This window comes from Onychostoma macrolepis, chromosome 24 (genome assembly GCF_012432095.1).
Source record: "Onychostoma macrolepis isolate SWU-2019 chromosome 24, ASM1243209v1, whole genome shotgun sequence".
Classification (NCBI taxonomy): domain Eukaryota; kingdom Metazoa; phylum Chordata; class Actinopteri; order Cypriniformes; family Cyprinidae; genus Onychostoma; species Onychostoma macrolepis.
Genome location: NC_081178.1, coordinates 25,305,529 through 25,326,690, shown reverse-complemented (window position 1 = coordinate 25,326,690; position 21,162 = coordinate 25,305,529). Strand labels below are relative to the sequence as shown.

Below are 21,162 nucleotides of genomic sequence, written 5' to 3'. Positions count from 1 at the left end.
GTTGACAACATTAGCCTTCCTGTACAGTGGTTCAATCAATAGAGCATAGCGCTAGCGACGTCAAGGTCACAGGTTCGATTCCCTGGGAAAGCAGGGACTGTTATGAATGCAATGTACTGTAAGTCGCTTCGGACAAAAGCATGAGTCAAATGCATAAATGTCAACTGGCAAAGGTTTAAGTACACTCTTCATCAACACCTCCTAAATTAAGTGCCCATAACTCCAAACCAGCAAAACACTTGGGATGTAACCAGAAGGTTGCAGGTTCCAAACCCCAAGATGAATTCTAATTCTATGAATTATCACCACAATGACAATTCAGACACTTAACATTTTAGACAATTAGTCTTAAAAAGTTACTTTGGTTGACATCATTAGTCTTTATGTAGCTCAACCAGAAGGGCACAGCACTAGCAGCATCAAGGTCATGAGTTTGATTCCCCAGGAAAGCAAGAACTGATAAAATGTCTACCTTGAATGCAATGCAAGTTTCTTCAGACAAAAGCATCTGTCAAATGCATAAACGTGAACTGGCAAAGGTTTGAGTACCCCTTCATCAACACATACTACGTGACAAGTGCCCATGACCCCTCTAAAACTAGCAAAAAAAATATCAACCCTTTGATATAACCTGAAAGTTATAGGTTCGAAACCCACAAATGTTCTATGAATTATCAACTACTGTGACAATTCAGATACTTTATCTCTTAGCTAATTAGTCGTAACCATACGTGCTTTTGTTAACAACATTCAACACTGGGAAGGTCATGGGTTTGATTCTCAGGAAAATGCAATAACTTATAATAAAATGGGTTTCTTGAATAAAATGTAGGTTGCTTCAGATAAAAACATCTATCTGCCAAATGCATAAATGTCAATTACAGTACACCCCTGATTCATTAGGCTTGTATTATACTGGATATCATTTAGACTTGATCATTAATGTTAAGACACCATTATTACCATAATCTCTCTTTAAACTAAAAGCAATAAAAACTGTGAGAGAAAAGTAAACTCCCTAAGTAGCTTCCTCTGTCTTAATGAGACAACTGAGCTAGTTTGTCTTTCATACATTTTGACAGTTTAGGGGCAATCACACAAACTTTCTCTGAGAAAGACCTAACTGAAATCCAGATGGGATGTTTAACAAAGCATCCTTTGTTTGGAGGAACTGAAGCACAACATTAGCTCAAGAAGTATGAAATATCACCCACAAGTGAATACACTATGATTTGTAAAAATTCACTTACCCTGGTTTTATAATCACGGCTGTATCGCACAACAAGAAATGTAAAAAAAAATCAGCTTTCACAAAGTCATGACCTGAAAAGTTTTCCCTTTCAGAAATTATAGCAAAAAAAAACAAAAAAAAATCCTTTCCCCTTTCAAAAGCATTAAACACGGCAAACCATTAAATACAGCTAAAAGCTAAACTGCTCCAAAAATAATGTTCTTGGCCAGACTACAATCTTGCATTTAGGCCCTGTCCCAAATAGCGCAGTTGATGTGGATTTGAGGTCTTGTGTTCCTTGCTGCACGTGCCTGTGAAGCTCAAGAGAACGGAGAGTGTCCCATTTGTCATTTTACAATTCAGAAAGGTGCTCATGAGCACCCCATATCCAAGATTGTGATTAATATTATTCAATTTTTTTTTTTTATTAATTAATTATTTGCATTTATATATAGCCAAATTAAAATACCCAATACAAGTACAGGTCAGGGGGATTCAATTTTTTTAATCATGTTATTGTTTTATAACTAATGGCAGTGAATTAATGTGTTAATTGACAGGCCTATTATGTACACATGCATTGTTTTTGTGTGTGTAATACTCCAGAGGTCGTGTCCCGGAGCAGTGTATGGCACAGTAATATCACAGGTCACAGGTGGCCACAGCCACCAGAGCCGGTCTTCTTGTTGTGCGAGTGATTCGGTATCTGTGGTCACTCTATAAGTCTGTTATCTCCCATCAACCCTCCTCCTGTTAGCATAACAGCTCTCATTATCCTGTAGTCTTCATCAGCAGATTAATACAGCGAGTGTGTTAATCTGACAGGCGCAGACAAACCACTTAAGGGAAGCCGAGGGAGGCTGAGGAGGCGCTGTTAGCGTGATGCAATTCCCAGCATATCTCTGTCATTTTAGTTCTGGTACAGTGCCATTCACAAGAGAGCAGAGATCCATGGAGAAACATTCCTTGAGGAAAAGAAGGTCACAACATTGAGATTCACACAGGGAAGTGATGAAAGAGTCAAATACTTACTAAAAGCTTCTCGTCTGATGTATCCATGTCTGTTTATAGATTATATGTCTGCCAATGCTCGTGTAAAATAAAGTGAGAAAATGCCAGTTAAAAACATGAATGGCTTGTAAATATCGCAAAATTGTCCAGCCATTAACAAGTGAAGTGAATTTACTTTGCAAAGTTTTTCCTCCACACTCTTCAGCTCCTGATGCTGACCACACATAGCCACCATAAAACCCTTCCATCCCTTTGTTCTGTCCATTCTTTCATTAACAGGTTCTTTGCAAAACAGCACGTCCAGACGTAAAGGACGGCTCCTCAATTTGCGACACAGTGTGACTTTCCTCTACCGGCTGGACTTTTAATTCGGACAAAGTAATGCTCACAGCAAGCACAAATGCTAATGCACCTCACATCAAAGAAATTACAGTCAAGAACTTGCTTATTTTTTGTACTTTTCTTAACATAACTACTCCTAACAATCTATCCCTCAGATTCTTGGCCAAAGGAATGAGGAAAAGAGAAATGGACAAAGAAGGAAAAGCTCATTTGATTCAGCCCAAGATGTGTATCTGCCACCTGCTGCATTATACCTTGACAAGCAGCCTGTGTAGTAGAGAGGTGGATTCACACTGCCAGTTAGATTGATGTAAGGCTGAGTGTATATGCTACATCTTCACACAGTTTCACAGCCGCCAGCCTTTCCCACTGACAGCCACCGACAGCGCCGCCAATCAATCTGACTGACGGCGACTGCGGCCAATCAATGTGATGGCACTATACTGTCAGATTAATAGCCCCGCCCATCACTCTGCCTCACAGGCATGCTCTTTTATGTCTTTATATTAGAACAGATACTAAACAGAAACTGCATTAAGATAAAATATTACAAGATTATATTTCACAATTCATTCATTTACAACCTAATGTATTTGTGGTAGAACAAACATCAGAGACGGCACATGAACAAACGAGTTTAACTTTGTAGCAGTTAAGTTTAATCACTAATGCAGCTGCAAAGACAAGCAACATTAGCTTTACTGTTAATTAGTTTTATGTTTGAGGAATAAAAGAAGTCTAAAGAAGATAATTAGCACTGTGATATATGAGTTTCCAAAGCATTTTCCTCATGTTGGCGTCTCCCTCAGATGAATCAATTTTGTTGTAGCATTCCACATATTTAGATAAAAGTGCCTGTCAAATGCCTAAATGTACTTTCAATATAAATATTAAACATGTACAAAAACTGTCATCACACAGTTGCAATTGCAAGCCGAATCACTAGCCAAACTATAACACACAATACTGATGTATTTTCAGCATTTAAACGTACAATAATGATGCACTGACGACACCTAAAACGTAAGTTATTTACGTATGAACAAGTTACAAATGAATCCTTATGAACATTGAATTTGTGGCATTAATTTTATTATCATTGTATTCAGTTGTCATATCACTGGCATTATGTTTTCAATTGCATTATTAAATTGTTTACTCATTTACTTAAGAAATTATAACATTTCATTCTGTTCTGTGTGATTTCTGCTGCCAAATTGTTTTAAAGATTACAAAATGTTCAACAAGACTAAACTTTAAACCCTTAAAGTGAATAACATTTCTGCAATCGTTTGACCATTACTTGTCATGTAATATTTACAAAAGAATCATAAAATGCACCAAAACACAATCTAAATTGATTCCTTTTGTAATTATGTTGATTCAACTTCGGTTTAGAGGTAAGAGTGGGATCAGCGACTATAAAAAAATAAATATCTTTTTAATTCTATATTGTTTTCTATATTGTTAATAAAACAGTCATTTTCCTGCACATTTCAGACTATTAGGTTTGATATATTTTAACATTCGATATAAAATGTGTAGAGGTTTAGATTTGGGGGTGGGTTAAGGGGTCTAACAATCAAAATCACTTATCGATTAAAATGATGAAAATGCATTGATACAAATATCTTAAATGATATAAAAGATTTGTAAGCATTTGACATTTTTTAGCTAAAAATATGTAGCAATTTGTAAGTTTTAAACGTTGAAACACGTCCAAATTGTACGTTTCGGCATCAATAAAAACATACAAAATTGTACGTTTTGTGCTTGTAAACGTTACGTACTAATACCTACGTATAAACAATGAGACCAGGCTGGGTATAGCACTAGTAAAATTGTAGCTGAATTACACGACTTATTGCTAACTAAAAGCTGACCAAAACCCCAAATCAAATCGCTAGCCAATCCACTAACTAAATTACAAGCTAAACTACTAGTCAACATCATAGACAAGCTATATTGCTAGCTAAAAGCTAACCAAATCCCAAACCCTATCGCTAGCCAAAACGCTAAATAAATCACAAGCTAAATTACTAGTCAAATCGCTAGCCGAATTACTAGACCTTATTGCAAGCTAAGTGGCAACTAAATCATAAGCTGAATCACTAGAAATTCCCTGCTAACAAACATATGTTCTAAGAATGTTACTTCTGAATGCTCTCTGAAAATGCAAAAGTCCAGATTTGTAAATGTAAATAAATAATAAAAACAATGTCCAACTAAAATGTTTCAGAAAAACATTCCATGAAGGATGTATAAATAATGTGCAAATGTTTTGATAATGTTATTAAAGACCAAATAACTTTAAACAGACATTCTATTAAGGTTCCTGGATGAAGGTTTATTCATAACTTTAAGACTCTGCCAGACACATTAGCCAATGCTCTGAGAACGGACATACACACTTCACAGAGCAGTTTCTAAATGTCACAAATGATGACCTCAAAATTACCACCTTCACAAAATACAGTGGTGTTCATTTAATCCATAAAGTTTATAATGTTATTATGTATTATTCATGTTAATCCAAAATATGGCTTACTTTTCTCGTTTTATCTTTTTTTTTTTTAAACCTGTTCAAAGGTACTGAAAATGATTTCGGGGACTCTGTCTAAATGACTACTACATACTAAAATGTTCTGCCGCTATGATTACCTCAAGTGCACAAGGCATTCGCTACAGTAATGACTGTCATTCAGAGAGATTCATTCAGAATATTCCTCAGAATGTCTCTCTATGGGCAGAATATGGTTAGTGTGTCTCCAAGAAGCACCAGTCACAGAAACGTCGTTTTACACAAAGTACTATTAATGCACCCATATACGTCGTTTTTTGGAGCGAGCCTTGGCCACAGTGCCTATTTACGCTGTTTAATGGGGCTAACCTTTCCCGTCACACACTTAGAGGCACTTCTCTCTGGAAATCAACAGTTGTGAAGGGCAAATTCAAATTGGTACACCTTCTCCCCCTAAAAGAAAGGAAAAAGTCCTGTGTGTCACTTTAACTGTGTTTAACGTGTTAAAGTAACACTAAGAGCAACGTGAACTTACAAGGATACAAGAATCCAACATCTGCACAGCTGCTAACTCTAGAAAGTAGAAATATGGTATATGTGACAAAGAAACAAGGATTTTGTAATCTGAACAGCAGAACACCACATGAACACATCTTTATGTGGTTTGAAAACCAATTAAAATGATGAAATTCATTTCAGTCTGAAAAGACAGATCATTCAGTCATTCAGAGTGTGATTTGTCAAAAAATGTCAAACACAATGCAAGTCAAACAAAATGATTTATTATTATTATTATTATTATTATTATTATTATGGTTTATACTTGCCACTATTTATTTGTTTTATTTTTTCTTTATTTTATTTCTTTATTTATGAAGGACCATTTGTAATTAAATAGTGATAAGTGTGTAAAAACAAACAAACAAATAAATCAGTATATCATTACACCAACTGTTTGTTTGTTTGTTCAGGGCCATTTGTAATAAAAACAGTAACAGGTATAAATGCAGACAAACAAACAAACAAACAAACAAAAATAAATAAATAGAGGCCAGATATACACCCTAAAATTTATACTTTCCTTTATCTAGTCTTTTTTTTTTTTTTTTTTTTTAAATAAGAAATCTTCTACCATTATGTCCACAAGCTCCTCTCCTTGTTGAACTTTATCTAGTCACATAAATTTTACCCATCAGCTACCAGTTTATATTTATAGCACTTTATTCCTCTGTTTTCTCTCATTTCAGTCTGTTTTCAAGCTTTAAAGTTTCATTCCTCATCCCGGCCTGTCATAACAGGCATGCGAGACGACATTATCTCACTAACCTTGTAGCTCAAACCCTGCCATGTCTGCTCTTTCCTGAGTGACAGCAAATATGTCTGAAATGAGTTGTGGCTGCTGAAGACTATTTTCCTGACAGTGATGCAGCACGCTTTGTCAGTCAGGTCTCCACCTTGGTCCTTTAGAAAGCGACCTCTGACAAACGCGACAGAGTCCATACATCAAGGTCCGTCCTCATGTCCTGCAGTGCGTAAAGTTACGTGACAGACATTCTGTCATTCAGAACGTCAGCAATGGACCATTTAATGTGATGTGTTATTGTTGCATTTTTCAATTTTTTACAAACAAAAATAATGTGTCATGCAAGTGACTGACAAGTGGTGAAACAATCCTCAGGAGCATGGGGCGAGTTTATGAGATATATGACAACGTGTCAGGCCTACAACAGCTGAAGGGTGCCATCTTCCCTCAAGTAAACTTTCTCAAACTTTTGCCTTTTTACTTTCCTCCGGAGAAGATGTACAGCTAAACTCTCTGAAGTGCTGCATTTTGAGAAGTTTTAGAGTGTCTCTGCACTGGCGCTGGGGAAGAATCACTCCCATGCTTTTTAAAAGAAAGTGTCAATGCATACATTTCTGCAAACCAACTGGGACAGAATGAGAAGTGAAGACAAAATAGTGTGCGTGTGTGTGTGTGTGGGGGTTGTGAAAGACTAATAATAAAGAAACAAATAACTGCAACATATACTCATTTTAAATATTATATTTAAATAATATAGGTCTCACTGATATTTAATAAAAGTATTATTATTATTATTATTATTATTATTATTATTATTATTATTATTATTATACACAAAAAATCACAACAAATACATATTATCTAAAATATCGAAGCTAATAAGTATCATTGCTACTGATAATAGAATAGTAATACCTATTAAATAAGCACCAGCAAAAACAACAATAATAATAATAATAATAATAATGATAAAACCACTATCCCCCATTATTTCATGTCCATACTGTCAACGAAAATGACGAAATAGGGCCAAAACAAAGAATAATTTAAAAAAAAAGAGGGCTTAGCAGGTGCAATCGGCCATCAAACGCCTTTGTGCAGAATGAGACGTCACTGACTGACTCATTGTCACACTGCGATGTGAATGCATTTAGTATACAAGGTCAGAACAGGAGGATGAAGAAGAAATGGAGGGGTGAAAGAAAAGCAGGGGGATGAGGAGGAGGAAGAAGAGGGTTTGCGTCAGGTACTAAAGAGCTTATTGTTCAAGACTGAGTAGTCGATTGTGAAATGACAAGCATGACGGTGAAAGGATTGGTCTGCCGATTCCAATTGTCTGGCAGGACTAGAACTGGAGCTGAGTTTGAGAGAAATCAGGAATGACTTGAAAGAGTCATGCTGGATGAGACACGGGGCTTGAAAATGACATTAACCCCCATTTACAAAACCACAGGAGCATGCTGGGACTGGCTGGGCTGAGCCTGCATGTGTCCGGCTGCTCATTCATCGGTGCATTTAAACCGTATATGTCAGATGGAAACAGGTGGAAATGGAAACAGAAGGTCAGGACATATACTGACAGCGCGTGTGCATAAATCGTCTTGCAAAGCATAAAAATGACTATTAAAATGCAGCCATTTTGACCAAGAACCATCCACTTAGGAAGAAACCTTCAAAGCACATGTGAATTGACCCTTTTCCATTTAATGACACATTTAATAAACCAGATATAGCACTTTGAGCAAACAGGTGAGCTCAAGGACATCTAGTTCACTTATTCAAGGCCGTGTGTCCAACAAAGTATTTTTTCTTAAAGGCTAGCATATTTTTTTTAATTGTCTTCAATGGGAACATGGCATATTTAAATAAGACAGTGAGTGTCTATTTCACTTTGTGTGTGTGTGTGTGTGTGTGTTTTAGTTTTTTCTGGTCACCAAGAGTTGAAACATGTTCAGCTTTGGGTAAAAGGCAGTGCTCATCAATGTCACCTTTACCCAGTCGACCAATCACAGTGAAAGAGGGGCGGGGCAAATATCACCAACCGTCACATTCTACTTCTACAACAATGGAGAAAGCCAAAATAGTACAGGTCTCCGAGTATCCATGTCCAGATGACATCTCCAGACTCTATAACAATGTTAATATGAAAAACAATGCATTTTGTTGGTTCTAGCTAAACGCTGTGCCTCCATTTTCATAAGAGCACCTGGCATTTTCAGCTGGACACACAGCCTAAAAGCGTCTCAAACTGACCTCTTTAAAGGGGTAGTTCAATCAAAAATGAAAATTTTGTCATCATCTACTCAAGTTATTCCAAACCATTTTTTTGCATACTGTGGAAGTCAATGGTGACCAACAATTGTTTTGGTTCCCTGCATTGTTTTCAAAATATTGTATTTTGTGTTCAACAGAAGAAATAAAGTCATACAGCTGCGGAACTACCTGTAAAAAGACCAACTATCCCATAAACATATGAAAAAATAAAAAATAAAGTAAATGTTATAAGCATCACTATCTTTGGCAAATCAATTAGATCTTCTTGGATCAACCTGAAAACTACCAGCGGACTGATAAAAGGCATTTACAATCTCCAGAACAAAAATAAAGATTGGAGTTAGCTGGTTTAAGAAAGTTCTGACCATTTTTGTGTGAAGAGACAGGGCCATCTGAGGACTATCATTTGAGTGTTTTTATCGGCTTACCCATCATTCTACCCATCATGGTGGCTCGTGGGGTGTGGTTGTCATCCAGGCTCTCTCCGGGATACAGCGACTGAGAGATCCGTCGCTCATGTTCGTCTTGTGGAGAGTTCAGAGGCACAGGCGGGCTACCTGGAGCCTCCTGGGAAGGAAAGAAAAAAAATACACTTCTTTATACTGGCTTAGTTTGAATATTTTAGCTGCTACTTTTCTTGCCCCTTTATGAATTTTTTTTTCTTGCTTTAAGCACAATCATCTCTAAATTTTGTCAGATGTAACAAAAACCACAGAACAAGTAGAATAAATTCATTTCTAACCCCACTAGTTTTGAACAACGAAGACAGTTGTTGCACAGCTTGTAGAGTACATCTTCAGTGTCTCATCCCCAGGCGCTAGTGGTAATAGAGGAGTTACTGTGCTCTTTTGACTAGGCTGTTGGTGAGTTTGGTCTGATCTCAAGTCCTTTGTGAGCTCCCATGTCCTTAGCATTATACATTTCCCTCACGGGAGCTCACACTGATCGTGAGAAGGTTGCACTTTCTCCCAAAGGAACTTCTCCTGAAGGAGGCTGTGTTGAGATGAGGGTCTGTGATATTCCTCTCCCATTCTTACCACCTGGGGTCTGGCAACTAGGAAGACCAAGGTCCAAGGTCTGTTTTTAAACACAGCTCTCTGAACATGGCAACAAGCCTCAAGGGAACTTTGGGAATGCTTCCAATGAAGCAAGGTATTTTATGTGCTTCAGCATGTGGTAAAGTGGTTGCTAGGGTGTTGTCAATAGTTCCCAAGCATTTTCTTTCTTGCCCAAGTCATCCATCATTCTACTTATCCACCCATCTATCCAACCAACCATTTATCTATCTATTGTTCTACCTATCCATCTATTCATCATTCTACATATTCATCCATAAGTAGCTGTTGGTGACCCATGGTGTTGCTACCGTAAGTCATTACAACCAAGCAATGCATTTTAGGTGCTTCAGAGTGTGGTAAAGTGGTTGCTAGGGTGTTCTTGATAGTTGCCAATCATTTTCTTACTGGCCCAAGTCAAAAGAGCCCACAACCAATTAGCCTATGATTTTCTGATTTCTAGGTATGACTTAGGTCCCTCTTTGATCTTTCACTCTATCTATCTATCTATCCATCCATCCTTCCTTCTACCTATTCATCCACCCATCTATCCTTCTATACATCCATCCATTCATCCATCCATCCATCCACCCATTCATCCATATATCCATAAATCCATCCATCTACTTATCCATCATCCTTCTACCTATCCATCCATCCATCCATCGTTCTGTCTATCCATTCATCCATCCATTGATTGTTCTACTTTTACATTCATCCGTCCATCCATCCATCCACTTATCCATCTATCCATCATCTTTTTACCTATCCATTCATCCATCCATACTTATCCATCATCATTCTACCCATTCATCCATCCATCCATACATCTACTTATCCAATGTTCTACCTATCCATCCATCCATCCATCTACTCATCCCTCTATCATCCTTGCTTCTATCCATCCATCCATCCATCCATCATCATTCTAAATATCCATCCTTCCATCGTTCTACCTATTCATAGATCCATCATCATTCTACCTATCCATCCATCCATCCATTCATCCATCCATCCATCCACTTATCCATCAATGTTCTACCTATCCATCCATCCATCCATCCATCCATCTACTCATCCCTCTATCCATCCATCCATCATCATCCTAAATATCCATCCTTCCATCTTTCTACCTATACATAGATCCATCATCATTCTACCTATCCATCCATCTATCCATTCATCCATCCATCCATCCATCCACTTATCCATCAACGTTCTACCTATCCATCCATCCATCCATCCATCTACTCAATCATCTATCCATCATCATCCCATCCATCCTTTCATCCATCCATAGGGTTTTCTTGATAGTTTCTAAGTGTTTTCATACTGGTCTCCCTTTCACTATAGGTGTGTTAGATTTTTCACTTGATTTATAGTCCACCGGGAAAACATTACAAGTCTGATAGCTTAGAAATGTAGGTGAACAATTTCATGTTCGTAACACAAATGGTACAGGACACATTGTGCATCAAGGTTAAATACTTGTAGGGTAGAGGTTTGTGCACATCTCTAACTTAAATGTTAGTAGTAATAACAGTGATCACTACGTTCCCAATCAAAAAGTTCAAATCTTTATTGTCATTGTAACATGTACAATGAAATTAAAGAGCCATCCAATCAGTGCATTACACATGATCAACAACATATAAAAAAAAAAAATAAATAGTAACATAACATAACAAAAACATAGACAGTTCTGACTATGAGAAAATACAAGTGCCTAAGAGTCAACTAGAGTCGAGTAGAGAGAGAGTTGCTGGTAAACCAATGATTTGGGGTGAGATGAACGTCATGCTCTGATTAGCTAAGGATGGGGTTTGAGATATTAGTTAACGATCAGGTAAGCTGTGTGTGCCCAGATCCTCTCTGTGGAATTTTCCCATACATACCAGAGGAGACATACTGTATGGAGGAATTAGTCTGATGTCTTCTGATCAATAGCAACCAAAAATAATTTTGAGAATCCAGATTCATCCTGGACAGCAGGATGCAGATCACATAAGACATATCTTACTCAATCTGCTCAGTACGTCTGTGGCGCTGCGGTGGAGACAACAAATGCTGTATTCGGGAGGGAAACTACCAGACTGTTTAATATAGATGAGATGTTTAATGAAGTCTAGAGCTGCTGACTTATCTTGCTGGGCCTGATAAAACAGCACGCATAGAAAGGGTCAACGCAATTACAACTTCATCCGACGCAAGTGCCACGGGCAGCCTGACAATAAACCGCTCAGCCTGACTCTCCTCAATGAGCTTTTCATTACAAAACCAGGATTTGTTTTATGAACCTTTGTTGAAGTCTGACAGTCGTGACAGAATGAGAGGAAGATAAAAACGAGATGAGGAAGTATTTCCTAAAGAAAATAGAGGGTGATTGGTTGAAATGATCTGCTTGTTGGAGACACAGATCTTTAATGGCACAGTGTTTGGGAGGGAAGGGAGGTGAACAGTTATTATGAACCCATTTATTCTGCCTACTCGAATCATAATCTCCTCTAATCTAGTGCTTTCTCAAACAGGATTAGCCATGTGTATTAAAACACTCCCTTCTAGTCAGTCTTCCTGTGAGGCTATGATTGGCAGTCTGCATGGCTAGTTTGTCCTGTATCTTTCATTCTACCTATGCATCCATCAAACCCCCCATCATTTTACTTATTCTTCCATCCATCTGTCCATCCATTCAGCATTTTACCTATCCTTCTATCCTTCCATCCAGCCATTTACCCATCCACCCATCCATCGTTCTAAATATACACCTATCATTTTATATATCCATCCATTCACCGTTCTACCTATCATTCTACCTATCCATCTATCTACCCATCCATCCATCATTCTACCTACCTATCCATCCATCCATCCATCCACCTGTCCATCATTCTATCTATCCTTCCAACCATCATCCGTCCGTCCATCCAATCATTTTATCTATCCTTCCATCCATCCATCTACCTATACACCAATCATTTCACATATCCATCTATCGTTCTACCTATCCATTTATCCATCATTATACCTATCCATTACATCTACCATTATTCATCCATCCATCCATCATTCTACCTACCTATGCATCTAACCATTGTCTGTCCGTCCATCCAGTCATCATTTTATCCATCCATCCATCCATTCTTTTAACAATCCATCCGTCCATCCATCCATCCATCCATCCATCCAATCATTCTACTAGTATATCCTTCAGAAAATACACAAATAAAAAAACTTAGTTATGGAACAAATGCAACAATTGAGCACTGGTCATTTTCATATTGTTGCCTTAACCATGATAAAATCACTATAATACACAACCTTGTATTCATATTTTACATTAAACACCTCTCTGACCTTGGATGGCAGTGAGAATCTCATTGTCTACATAGCAGCATCATATAGTCATTCTAATCCTTTCTTGAACACACACACACACACACGCTTCCAGACTGGGCTGGCCTCCTGATGCTGTTTATGAGGTCTTAATCCAGCGGCCCTCTCCCCCTCTCGGCCTGTAATTACAGGTCTTAAGCTGTCACATGCAGCCTCTGCTCTGTCCAGCTCTCTCTAGAGACCCAGACAGCCTCATTAGCCCTCTATATCGCATCTCTCCAATCCCATTCTTTCCCTCTCCTGGCATTCATTTGCCCGGCTGTATAGAGAGCAGATGAACCCCTTTCTATGGCAGATCTGTTGTCCTCTCCCACATATTTTCAATCTATTTTTCAAGTGGATTATGACGGCTACAAGCACCCGAGGCTGTGCAGCTGTGGGTCGAACTGCTCAAATTTACCCTGTGAATACTGTGCTTTTGAGCCAGTGACAGTTTATTATGTGTCCCCATAATGGGTGAATTAATTCTCTCAGTGGTGAGAGTAAGGGCACTGAATGGGTACAACTGCTTTAGTTAAAGGAGCCAAATTCTACACATTTAAAGTCCACATATAATACAGCATTAGTCAAGGTTTCTTGCACACAAAACGTTGTAATTTAGTTTTCCCTGACCATTTAGCATTAAAAAGGCAGTTTTTTGTTACTGTACCTTTAGGAATTCTTTATGTAAGTGATCTTTCTTGTGATTGGCTAAACTAAGTCAACTGTGTGGGACCATTGCTTGAATACTGGACATTTGTTGATATGTACAGTAAATGCAGGCCGTCACATGATAAAGCACTCATGCCTGTGGCATCTACAGCATGACCGGAGGGAGAGGGATATGAACAGATCAAAATTAGTTGTTCGTTAAAAGTATCAAATTTTTGTAAAATTTCAGATACATACATTTATAATGTTTACATAATAACATACATACTATTTACAGATTTTTTTATACATTCAGATTTAATTTAATTTGACATTTATGTGTTTTACATTAATGTATTTTATAGTATATCATTTAATATATAGTTACATATAAAATACATTAATGTAAAACGCATAAATGTCAAATTAAATAAAAAAATGCATATATACACGTACACGCATACACACTAACAGTAAAGATATACAACAGAATTACTAAAGCTAACTAAACTTAAAATGAAAATGGAAAATATAAAAAATAAGTATTGATTAAAAATATTCACAAAAACTACAATAGCATTTAAATGATACTAAAATAACACTCATATTATACACTTGCTTTATTTATACATTATAAACATTTAATACACATAACATATTTACATATCAACATTTTTATACACTGTATTTTGATTATTTATATATTATTTTTTGTAGGGAAAAGAGTGTGGAAATACATCATTATAGATAAATTATTATTATTATCAATACTACTTATTTAACTGCATTTAAAAAAAAAAAAAAAGACATTTTTACCGACAACAAAGAGCAAATGAAAGCTACGCTGATCTCTTCTGTACACAACTGTCTCTGTTCACCTTGTGAAGTGTGAGTGAGTCAGACTGAGTGGCTGTCGTGACACAATGCCACTGTGCTTTAGTATGCTGCCCTTTCATTCAATCAATTACTTTCTCAGGTGCACCAATTGAGTTTCCCTGCTGAGCTATAAGTGGATTACAGAGAGCGTCTTCATTCGGAGCCGGGCTTCTGCTCCCTGGACACCTCCAGTCAAACAAACCTGCCTCGTACACACACCCAGCCTTTCCCATTTCCAATTTCTTTGTGGCACAAAACTACATTTCCCATGATGCCTCTGTCCTCCTCATGAATCCCAGTCACAGTGATATGACATCAGTAAGTCACCGTGAGCTCATGTCATAGAGGTCCATCAGAGAGTAAATAAACTAATGAAGTACAGATCCAGAAGTCTTTCTCTTATTGCCTGGCGCGTGTGGATGCGTCCCATCATGCCCCGCTTCGCCCCGTGGAGCGGCAGTCTGGCTCAACGCTAATAAAACCATAATTTAGCAGTCAGGCTGATTGATAGCTCTCTCAAGACACAATCGATCAGACCCTCATTTCAGCAGGACGGTTTTCTGTAGCCAGCATGGCACTTCCTTCCTGATGTCAGCTCTCATGAACGTCATGTGGACACAAACCACATGTGTTGTTTTTATGCACAGGAGGCACTTTAGCAGTAAAAAAAAAAAATCAAGATTCACTGTTGTTCGTAATTGGATGAAGTTTGATAAGAATGCTAATGAATTAGAGTCTGAAATTTCAATTACTAAAACAGAGTATTTATTTTGGCACTGGCTACAGCACTGAAAAAATACTTCTTAAATGTGTTTTATATTGATATTTTTGCTGGACTAAACAGAACATTAGAAACAGCACCGAAATTAACAGTTTAATACAGCCATATTGTATCTTAAGTATAAAAGTAAACTTTGTCTTGATGTACTGGCAGATTTTTCACTTCTTTACACAGAATAATTCACCACTAAATAAAACATTTGCTGTAAATGTAAATGTGTCTCATCCTAATCTTGCAAGGCCTAAGGGTGAGTTTGTTTCTTCATCAGATTTGGAGAAATGTAGCATTGCATCAGTGTCTCAGCAGTGGATGCTCTGCAGTGAATGGGTGCCGTCAGAATGAGAGTCCAAACAGCTGATAAAAACATCACAATAATCCACACCACTCCAGTCCATCAGGTAATGTCTTGTGAAGCCCAAAAACTGTGTTTGTAAGTGTTTGTAAGAAACAGATCCATCATTAAGACATATTTCACTTCAAATTATGGCTTCTGGCCAAAATATGAGTCCATAATCCATAATAATGCTTCCTCCAGTGAAAAAGTCCATCTCCTGTTGTCTCTCACATAAAAATCCACCCACAGATTTGTTTAGAGCTGTTTTGGCTTGTAATCGGTGCTTGATCTGTGCAGATTTCTCTTCTGATTCAGACCAGATGATTTTTTTTTTAAATAGAGAAAGCAGTATCATGGATTATAGACTTGTATTTTAGCTGGAAGCAAAGTTCTGAAATTAAAACATCTTAATGATAGATTTGTTTCTTACAAACATGCAGCTTTTGGCTTTTCAAGACATTGACTGATGGACTGGAGTGGTGTGGACTACTTGTGGATTATTATGATGTTTTTATAATAATCATAATTTTGTTTGACTCTCATTCTGACGGCACCCATTCACTGCAGAGCATCCATTGGTGAGCAAGTGATCTAATGCTAAAATTTCTCCAAATCTGATGAAGAAACAGACTCATCTACATCTCGGATTTACATTTTTGTTGGGCAAAAATCAGCCAGTTCAGTGACAAAAAAGTATTTATATCAAAAACACATTCTCCAAAAACAAGTCTTAATATCTTATGCAGTGATGCTTCTCAAGCACATTTATCTAAGTAAATGTATCTTCCAGGTGCAAAATAGTGTCTCAGCTCGGTTATGCAGCAAAAACGCTGTCAGTATAAAAGCACAACGCAAGCATGTTGTTGCTTTGCTTACTCACTTCTTGTTCATATAGTGTAAACCAGGTTCAGCTGCTGTGATATACTCTACATTTATCTGGCAATTAGAGTAGACTGCATCAAACATCTACCAGGGTACTGTACACCTCCTCTGAGACTAATCTACAAAGTTCAAATAATCTGAACAAGGAGGAAATAATAGAAGGAAATGAGAAGCACTTCTAAGGATATATTAAATAGCACTTTTGTAAAACATCAAACTATCTTTGGCTTGATGCAAATCCCATACTTTCAAAGAATGGAGCATCTCTGAGTGAGGACAGCGTGTGCATTTCTCTGCTCCCTGAAGGATTTCCAGCTATGTGCAATAACTTTGATTTCTCTTTGTAGAAAAAAGAAAGTATCCTCAAAGAAACCGTGAATAAAACAGTGGACCAGAGGGCCCTTCACAGTTCTTCAGACAAAACTCATGAATATGCATGAAGATGGGTGTGTTATATGCAAATTCACACTTAGAGTCAGGAAAAAGTAAGAAAAAAATACATTCACACTGAATATTAAAATCCAGTCTCGATAAAATATATTGTTATTAAATGTACAGTGTTGTTCATGGCAAAAAAAAAAAAAAAAGTTCCAAAGGAGGTCAAATATCATAAAATGGCGTTTGAATGGCAATTTTATGTGCAATATTGATAAAGTTAATAAACAACAACAAAAAAAAAAAATTATGTATTTTATATATATATATATATATATATATATATATATATATATATATATGTCTATTATTATGTCTATATTATAACTATATAGACATTATTAATTTTTATACTGTATGTGCTTAGGCATTTCAGCATTTTTTTTTTAAATTGAAATTAAAAATTAAAAAGGAATTAATTTATTTAAATAAAACTGAATCATTTCTGCTATGCGTTGATGTTTTCCATTTAAAAATGAGATTATGCCAAGCTCAGTTACTCAGTTACATTTCTGTTACTGTAAATATACATAAATAATACAAAAACGCTAAATAGCATATAATAAAAAGCTAAATAATATGTTTTAGCTCAATGATATTTTTGCACTGTAACATTGAACTTTTACAGCTTTATGTCACAAACAGTTCCTGACTGAAGCGTAATGACAGCGCTGTGTCACAGACGAACACAAGACAGTTTAACAGCACACTAGAGGCGTGGAAAACTAATTGGACACACTCAATCCGGGGAAATGTATTAATTTCTCATTTCAATAATCCGGTGCTGATAGGCTCAGATGACGACCTTTATGAAGAGAAACATACGCTTCCAATTACCCACAATCCTCAGAGGCTGTCTTCGAACACTCTGGTGAACTTTGATAACTTCATACCAAACATTTATAAACGTAATAAGAATATTAAGTGCGTTAAATACTGAAAGCTCCATTTCTGCTTAAAGTTTACTAAAATTAATATTGTTTTTGTCCTGTAATTTTACTGCGACGGGGGTAAAACTCAAATGTCGAGCAACGTAATAAGTTTTAAAGTATTTTCAGAAATTAATTGAATTCAAATGACAGCATGACTTTTAATTGCCTGGGAACTTATGACCTTATATTAATAGAAACTGAAAGCCATCGATTGGAATCGCCGCCTCTCTGAAGCTCAGCCTCAATTATTGAACTGAAGAAGAAAACGCAAATGACCAATAATACATTACATCATTATCTGGGTCACGACAATCCCTTATGAAGAACATCGCTGCTTCAATTACCAAAGGCAGTCTGAGAGATAGTCAAGATTCTCCGCTTCACTTCTCAATTTGAAACCCATTTCAGACAAGAGTGTTTCACTCAAGTCAGCGGCTGATTATTAAACTCTTCATTTACAGTTTGAGCCTTTGGATCTACTGTAATTGTGACAAAATCAGGTCACTCTCTACATGGCAGGCCTTTCCCAGATCCATCTACGAGCCCGAAGAGAAATTGCCTTCAGTCAGAAGCACAAACTGTTCAACTTTAAATCAAGAAATGCCTTCCTAGACAGCATTTTAAAGCATCATTGGAAGAAATAATGCTCCCTTCTAAGAAGTCAAAATCTTAAGATGCATCGTATGTATCTGAAGACAGCTGCAGCCTCATCTCATTAGCATTCACACATACATTTAGATGTATAGTTTTATAGGCACTGAAACATATACTGTATATTGACATAGTGACAGCAACTAACATATAAACATGTACGCTCAGCTTTAGAAACATTAAAAAAAAAAAAATAAAATTATATATATATATATATACACACACACATACATACATATATACACATACACACATATATACACAATGTATATACTTTTAAAATATTAATATTTCAAATTAGGTTTTATTTTTATATTTTCAGTTTTCATTTTAATTGTAGTTATTTTGTCATGTGCTTTTGTCATCTATTTCAGTTTTAGTTACTTTAGTACTTGTTTCATCTCTAATTTTCTAAGGTTTTATCTATACTACTTAATTTCAGCTAAAAGCACTACTCAAAAATATATAAAAGTGTGTGTATACATGTAAGATTTCTAAGTTTTAAAGTGTGTGTCTATATATAATTAAGTAACAATTACATGATTCTAAACTTTGGAAGTTTAGACATTGATAGAATGGATGAACGAATAAACTCAAAACGAGTTGAATATAGCACCAGAAACTTCACAGAACAGAATAAAAAAAAAAAGTTAAATGTGATGACACTGAGCATTTTTAATCATTAACTTCTTATTAAATACAATAAAATCAACCTATTAATCCAGTAAATTCAATATTTTAAAAAGATTCATGAAACGTGCTTCTAATATATTCATACATTTCAGATGTTGATGTTTAGTGTCTATGCAAACCTATAAAAATGTATTTGCAGTAGAACCACACTTTACATATGAATACCTGCTATTACTAATAAGTGAATGAACTTGCTGTATTTTGGAACAACAGAGCTTTTGATTGACAGCGTAGGACATCGATTCACATTCAGGACAGGACTAGAGACAGAATGTGCTTCTCCCAAACATAATCGAGTACACACACACACACACTCAGAGGGCAGTGGACAGTGATGGATCTTATTCATTTTAATGCTGGCCTCTGTTTTCCTGCATTTGCTGTATGACAGTAGCAAAGCGCCGGCTGTCAGAGAAAGCAGCGCCGCACAATCTCTGATTCCTTCAGTGGCCCCTGCAATCTCTCACCATCATTCTCCTCTTCTTTCCACTTTCACTACTCTTTCCATCTCTCTTTTTTCTTATTTCAGCTTTCCCTCTCTCTGAATGCCATATCAAAGCGCAATTTATGGTGTATGTTGGTACACAGCGGGAGCCCGGCTGCACTTCAAAGTTGAATGAAAAGGATGAAAGCAACCGTCCTCATCCTCGTTTGACAGACAGATAAGAGCGACCTTGAGCCCGGGCGCTCCTAAAGGCGACGGGTGACCTTGGTTGGGACGAGCGAGAGAGGATGGATGGGACGTGTGTGTGTGTGTGTGTGTGTGTGTGTGTGTGTGTGTGTGTGTGTGAGGGGACAGAAGTCAGCTTGAGGTCTGCTGCTCTCAAACGGGTCCAATCAGCTCCACACAGCCGCTAATAAAGGCTGATTGGAGCGCAGCGGTGTACTCTTGGTGTGTCTCGCGCGGTTCTGTGTAGTATCCGTGAATGATTACAAAATACATTATATTTTCGTCAGGTTGTGAGTTTGCAAGAAGAGACAGACTGGGTGCAAAAGGTACTACAGAGACAATTTCTTCTCTCTGTTGTGTCGTCTTCACTGGATGCTTGCAAATACAAATACAGCACGAGCGGTGCAGTCAGATTCACCAGCAAACGAGGCTGCCTACACTGTAAAAGAAAAAAAGTTGAGCCAACTTCAAATTAAGGCAACCAGCTTCAGCAGATTTTTGATTTTTCTCAACTTGTCGTTTTAAGTTAATACAACAAAAAAGTGAGAATCTCCCACAAAAATGAGTTAAGCAAACTCAAAAATCTGCTGAAGCTGGTTGCCTTAAAATTTTAAGTTGGCTCAACTTTTTTTTTTTTTTTTTTTTTACAGGGTATATATATGAGTGAAGGCTTCGATGAAATGCAATGTGTAAGATGAGTTTTCATGTGTTTTAAATGCATAAGATGTGTTTTCTAACCCTCTGTAATTTATGTGAATTATTTTAGAATGTTTCACATTCCTATATCGCATCAAGCTTTTACATAGGACGCTTTTTACTAGTCACAATTTACTAGTCGGATTTAACAGTGAATTCATCCAATTCTCCTGAAGTGAGTGGCAGTAAGCCAAAAATAATATACAATAAATTATGATTATTATATATTTTTTTTCCTACACAATGTTTGACATGAATTAAACATTTTAATTATTACTGCTACTTCCTTATACATAAGTATAGACTACCATTCAAAAGTCTGAGGTCAGTAACTTTTGTTTGTTTGTTTATTTATTTATTTATTTTCATTTTATATTATTTGACAGAAATTCTTATTTTTATTCAGCAAGGATATATTAAATTGTAAAGACATTTAAAATGTTACAAAATAT

At 36.7% G+C, this 21,162-nt stretch overlaps 1 protein-coding gene across 5 annotated transcripts in view; it reads right to left on the bottom strand.

Moving 5' to 3' along the window:
- pard3aa (par-3 family cell polarity regulator alpha, a) overlaps window positions 1-21,162 on the bottom strand; it is a 481,810-nt gene that overhangs the window by 186,203 nt on the left and 274,445 nt on the right. For all 5 annotated transcript variants that reach the window (XM_058764715.1, XM_058764717.1, XM_058764713.1 and 2 more), the window contains one exon: window positions 9,111-9,249. In XM_058764715.1, coding sequence (XP_058620698.1) covers window positions 9,111-9,249 — 139 coding nt within the window. The remainder of the gene's footprint in view (window positions 1-9,110; window positions 9,250-21,162) is intronic.